We start from the raw sequence: 6000 nt of genomic DNA on the forward strand, positions 1-6000 counted from the left end.
TCTGGCAGGACAGAGAAGCAGCTACAGCAGCAAACGTGTCATCTCAGTGCGCTGCAGAACAGAGAGGTTTAGGAGATCCTTTGTTCCCACTGCTATCAGTAAGTCAATCAAATGTTAGCATACCTAAATCGGTTGCCTTGGAGATGTAGCCTCTTCGAGGGCACATTGGAATGATCTAATATGACTTCACTCCAAACATAGTGCGAACAAGCTCACTCAAATATTCATGGGGACAATTCTGTCTTCCCAAAAATATTGGTAGGGACATGTCCCTACTGTCCATATGCATATCTACACCCTTGATATAAAGTAGTTAAAACCAGGTGCAACTACCAACCAACCAACCAACCAACTACACTTGTACATTGCTGCACACACATTGATGCATCCGTCTGTATAATAATATATCAGTCAGGAGACATTTTACTGCAGAACTAGTACTTGTTCTTTTGATCCTTCAAGGGCATTTTGTTGTAAATACTTCCATACTTTTACTCAAAGGTTGTTGATATTTCTTTTTGCAGGTAGCACAACTTGTTTTTATAACTAATCTTTTTTAAAAGAGGCATTTTTAAACCCTTCATCATCATTCAATCATTTCATTTTCTTTTTCATGATACATTTTTAAATTATGTCTTTCTTGGTTTTATTGCTTCAAAATAAAGTGCATCATAATTTTTTGTGAATAAATAATCAAGTTCAAGAAAGCAGTTCAATATATCATAATGCAATGATGCCTCAGTAGCTCTCTCTCACGCTCTCTTTTGTCTTTCTCAGCAGCAGCAGGAAACCAGAAAAGTCTGACTTATTACAGGAAATGTGTGGTGTTTTAGAGTTTTAGAGTGTCTATTTATGAGTAAACTGTGTGTATAACCTGCATCACCTTTAATGGAGCTCACCTAATAAGTCTAATAAGCCACACCTTTCCTGCTGAAAATGTAACTTTAAAATTAGTGTAAATTATTACCTGGTATCTAACAGAAAAACACTGTTGGGTTTATAAAACTTCACAAGTATATTATTTTTGAAAAAGCTTTTTGCATACAGAAGAAAAAGCGTGAGTCAAAAACACACAATCTAATAAGTTGCATTTTCTTTCCATGCCAAAGTGAAAAAAACAAATTTCAATACATTAAGAATTTACAAGAAGCAGTTTCAATGTTCGCTGACACCGAAAGTAAGTTGTGCAAAGTCTAAAAATTATTTTAGAAATGAAAACAGGTAAGTAGTACTCATGTAACCACATCCTGTTTTGAGCTGAGCAGACACCAACAGGGTATAGAGTTTTGTAGAGCAAAACTCTTTGGTTTTGAGAAACGTGACAGATGTGCTCTTTAAATGTGAGAGTGACTCTCATGTATTTCAAGTCACTATAGTCTAATTTCAAAATTCAAGGTGCTACATGAATACAGCCACTGCATTTCAAGCTGTTCTGATTAATGCTAATCACACTCTTTGATTGTGGCACAAGAAAAAAAATCTGTTTTTATTCAAGTTAGTAGGATATATAATTTCATCTTTTATACATTACAATTTGATGCATACATTCATTCAAACAATTTCTCAAAGGAAGAATATCTTACATTTTTATAATGCTTTTGTGCCAAACAGTGAGCCAAGCTAACCTTAAAGGCTTAGGACCTTTTTGGGTAGACTTTTACATTGACAATTGTCAAGTGCAACAATGTCCGCCTTTCCCTGTGTCTCCATTAAAGCAAATACGTAAAGGGTTAACCCAACCTTTAAGTGTGTGTAAACACTTCAGAGTCTCAGAGCATGAAAACCCTTGTCTATCCTCAGCATGAAGTAGAGACAAGGAGCATGTGAACAGCAAGTCACTGAGTGTTTGTTCCCATCTCCTCCTCTTCAACTGATCGTTGGAGTCCAGGAATTAACTTGAGTATGTGTTTGCGAACACTTACTCGCCTGCCTTTCCTGGGCAGGGTACCAAACAAGGAGGAGATCCTTGTTTCCTCCCAGGAAGGAGAGAGGGAGCTGCTGCTGCCGGCAAAACTGGAGCTGCTGGAGCGGCTGAGGGGCTGGTGATGAGGGCTTGAGCTCGAAGAAAACCTCCTGGAGCTGTCCTGAGAGGGAAAATCTCTGGAGAAGAAGCAGCTGTCGTCTGTGGTGCTTGTTGTGCTGCAGGGGCCGGGTGAGCACAGATCCCCAAACACACTGGCCTGGTCACTGTCATCTGTCATCACACTCCTGTAGCTACTGTCACTGGAAAAACGCCGGCCAAAGTGTCGGCTTGTGGGGGAGCTCAAAGAGGAGTCCATGGAGAGGTGGAAGGTGCTGTCGTTCAAGTTACCTGAAATCATAAAGTCCCTGTTAGTGAAAGGTCCTGGAAGTCAACATGTTTGAAACAGGAAGTTCGTCAGTAGCTTCTACTGTATGCTTATTTCTCAGGGGAACTCCTTCATCTAAATTATCTGGAGTTTACACTTGAATTCACAGCATTGGCAGTTTGGCTTTAGAGAGACGGCAATGGTTGTGAGAAAGGAAGTGCTGTGGTCTGACAGCTGAGCAGACACTCACCTCGCATCAGGCGTTTTTCCTGTAATGTGAGCGCTTGCAGCTCCACCAGTTTCTCTCGTAGTGATTGCTGTATTGGCAGAAAAAAAAACACAATGTTACACTGTTATACTGTCAGTAGATTTTTTTTTTCAGCTGATGCATTCACAACATTCACCTACAAATACAATATCTCAGTCTGAGATATAGCAGTAGGTCATCCTGTAATTCAGTATAGTGTCGCAGTTTTGCTCATAGGTTGCAGTATGTGAACAGCAAACATGGGCAGGGTTGAGAGAGACACACCTTAAGCGCGTTCATCCTCTTCTCCAGCTCTATCTGCTTCACTACATTCCCACACACAGTCTCCATCCTGGAATCACAGAATGTCAGACATTACACACCAGCAAACACTGTTATAATACTATTGTTATTTCTTTATGTGCTGCTGTGCTTTGTTGTGCCAGCAGATCACTCACTTTAGACTGTTGGTTGATTCTCTTATCAAATCAAGTATGTGCTGATGAGATGATCCTTCGATGCTCACCCCGTTGATTGTGATGATAACATCCCCTACAATAAATGATGATGTAAAAAAGGAAACAATCAATAACGAGAAGACAAGATTGCTTTGCATTGCATTTGTGTCTGTGTTTTTGTGGGTGGGCGGCTAGGACAGTTTACATGTGTGTCAAGAGATATATCTGTCAATCTATGTACAACAGAAAGCTGCGATAAGGTCTGGTGCGTTTGTACATGTATGAAAGCCTGTATAGCACACATATAGGGTCGGGAGGATGTGGGTGGTTCACCTGCGGTCAGGCCAGCATTCTCAGCTGCACTGTCGTCCTGCACCTTACTCACAAATGTGCACATCTCCACATCAGAGCTGTTCCTCTGCTGCAGGCCATAGGTCTGCAACAAAAGACAATTTGGTCACAAAAATTGCCAAAACAATACTTTTCTACAAAAAAAGCTTAAACAGTTTTTAAACACATTAAAATTATTCTAAAATTAGAGCTTAAAAAGCATGACAGCAAAACATACATACTCCATCTTAATGTTTATAAAAATGTTTTGAGGCTTACCTGAATTTCGAAACCAAATGTTTCATTGTCTTGCTTTTCCAGTACAATTGTGGTCCTGTGCAAAAGAGAAGAAAAAGACATCAAATAAATACATTCTGTCTATGTATATTATTCCTTTCAATTAAAAAAAATCTATTGCAAAAAAGCAAAATGCTATATATAGTATTTTACATGTAGTAAAGTTAAATGAGAAATTGCACATCAGGTTTGACAGATTTACCTTTGTGGGTCAGAGTAATCAACCAGTGAGTTGGAGTGGGTTAGTTTGGGCTGCAAAAGGAGAAATGCAGAGTTCCTCTTTAAAACAATAAAATGGAATTAAGTTTTAAATATCATAGGAAGCTATAGAAGTGGTTCAATGTGAGAACATGTTGATCCTATAGTGTTACATAACTCAGAAGATTAAAATTGTTAAAAGGCTTTTGGCCAGTTGCAGCAAGTTGCTGTATTTTTGCTGCACAGTTTGTGGTAAATCAGCAAACTGCTTCTCATTATAAAATAATATTCTATGAGAAAAATCTAGCTCTAATCTTTCTGTTATGTAAGTGTTTTATGGTATTTGACTTAAATTGCAGAGGTGTAACTATTTACACTATATACGGTTTATTCTAATCATATCTTACACTTGAGTTACTGTCTTACCTTGCACACTCTCGGCAGAGAGCTTGTGTTCTGCCGGTGGCGATCACTGCTCCCCCTCAGTGAGCGCCGGGAAAATAGAGAACTTTTCTTCCTGGGAGTATTATCCAGAATGTAATTTTCTTGGATGCCCTGGCATTGAAGTCCATTGAAATTCATGGTGGATTGCATGGTAGAGTAGTCCTCAAAGCAGCATCATGTCCTGCTGCAGCAGCTCTTCAGTGACTGTGTGGCCCTGCCCTGCTGTGCAGCCGAAAGTAAAATGTGTCAAAGCGGAAATCCACATCATGTGATTGAGGTGGAACCTGAATTTGCAGATCACAGCCTAACAAACCCACTTTCCTGTTCACCTCTCTTAACTTTTTGTTCTCTTTCTTGAGAAGGGTTGGTCGGCTGTTTTGAAAAGAAAAGGAGGGAGAATGTTTAAGCTGTACAATTCCCCTTCAAACAGTCCCTTTCCCTTTTTGCAGTCTTAGCAATTTGATTTATGGTCTGTCAGAAATCAGCAATGCATGAGAAACTGCCACCTCATCCCTCCACCAGCACCTGCTTCCAGCCTGTCTCACTCTCAGTTTCTCAGTGGGATAAGCTTCAGTCTGATCCTGAGTCCTGTGCTCTGCCAAGCAGGGAGACTTGTCTTATGAAGACAGACAAAAGGTTGATTTAGCCCGGGGCCAGTGTCACGCTCCCCACACAGACAGCATGGGTCATTGGGCTGAAGGCATCAGACATGGTCGGATCAAAAGAAAAATCACACACACAGGCCAGCAGTCAGGGAGGACAATGGCTGATGGGTCAAAGAAAACTGAACCACAGCGCACAAACCCTCTCCCACTAACACACCCATGCCTTCAAAAGTTACATTGTGAAATCTACAGGAAAAGAATATCATCTTTCACCATGCACAAAAGCAGCATTTCTTTGGTGACCCGAAAATCTGAGAAAATTCACTGAGTCTCAGCACTGTACATATGAATGCCTCACAGTTGTCCCCTCTGTCCCACTGACCCTCAGCAGAGCCGTTGTCCTAACCGACCAAGGCATTTCACACACATTTACAAATCCCTATCCACATATATGTTACTTTATGCACAGAAAAGTCAGTGATAGCAGCTCATGCACTCTAAGGAAGGAGGACAACAGAAAAAAAAACACTTTGATGACCTCTCATCATTGCTTTTTGCTTATGTGAAACATTGGCTTAAACAGAATGTGCAATGACTAAAATGGTTTACAAAAAAAACTATAATAATTACGTCACTTTTAGGTAGCCAGATTTTTTGCTTGGTGCTGTTGCTATAGGAAGGTTCTCAAGAGAGCGCAATAACCTTCCTGTAAGTGAAACTACGTGACCTTAGGTGACAGGCATCAGCAGTAAAATCTGTTAAAGCAACATACAGCACAATCTTAAGGGAATGACTCATCTGTGTAGCGCTGATGGCCCCAGCATTACCGCCTTATTTCCTCTGTCTAACGGACAACTCCACTTCATAAACAGTATACGTAAATAGAGCAGCAGAGCAGCGAGCACAGATGAGTCATGTCAGTTAAGGTAGAAGTGTAATGGGGAAGATAAAAAGGACCTGTGTCAGATAAGCTGCTCAGGGAAGTTCTGCCCTACATACAGTAATGTGCACAACAGCAGCTGAGCTCACTTATTTCTGCACAGAATAAATAGTGAGAGCAACAACACAGAAAGGTTTTACATATATCAAATGTATGCATCTAAATGAGAAATCAAAAGTAGGCCTTATTTTAC

General features: G+C 40.3%; 1 protein-coding gene across 1 annotated transcript; it reads right to left on the reverse strand.

Moving 5' to 3' along the window:
* Positions 1-1459: 1459 nt before the first annotated feature.
* On the reverse strand, positions 1460-4566 carry cytip (cytohesin 1 interacting protein). Its single transcript, XM_022740869.1, has 8 exons — positions 4245-4566; positions 3823-3872; positions 3603-3657; positions 3327-3429; positions 2994-3087; positions 2821-2887; positions 2539-2605; positions 1460-2311 (listed from the first exon to the last, which is right to left on the reverse strand). Exons 1-8 carry the CDS (start codon positions 4410-4412, stop codon positions 1836-1838), a joined length of 1080 nt encoding a protein of 359 aa, XP_022596590.1. The 5' UTR covers positions 4413-4566; the 3' UTR covers positions 1460-1835.
* Between the last annotated feature and the right edge of the window lie 1434 nt (positions 4567-6000).

This window comes from Seriola dumerili, unplaced genomic scaffold (assembly GCF_002260705.1).
Source record: "Seriola dumerili isolate Sdu_G_001 unplaced genomic scaffold, Sdu_1.0 BDQW01000052.1, whole genome shotgun sequence".
Lineage (NCBI taxonomy): Eukaryota > Metazoa > Chordata > Actinopteri > Carangiformes > Carangidae > Seriola > Seriola dumerili.

What these genes read in the sequence shown, in the direction of transcription:
- cytip (XM_022740869.1), bottom strand. Translation starts at nt 4,412, where the DNA reads ATGCAATCCACCATGAATTTCAATGGACTTCAATGCCAGGGCATCCAA. An exon ending in GATTACTCTGACCCACAAAG is followed by an intron (nt 3,658 to 3,822) that starts GTAAATCTGTCA and finishes TCTTTTGCACAG; the next exon opens with GACCACAATTGTACTGGAAA. An exon ending in GAATCAACCAACAGTCTAAA is followed by an intron (nt 2,888 to 2,993) that starts GTGAGTGATCTG and finishes CTGTGATTCCAG; the next exon opens with GATGGAGACTGTGTGTGGGA.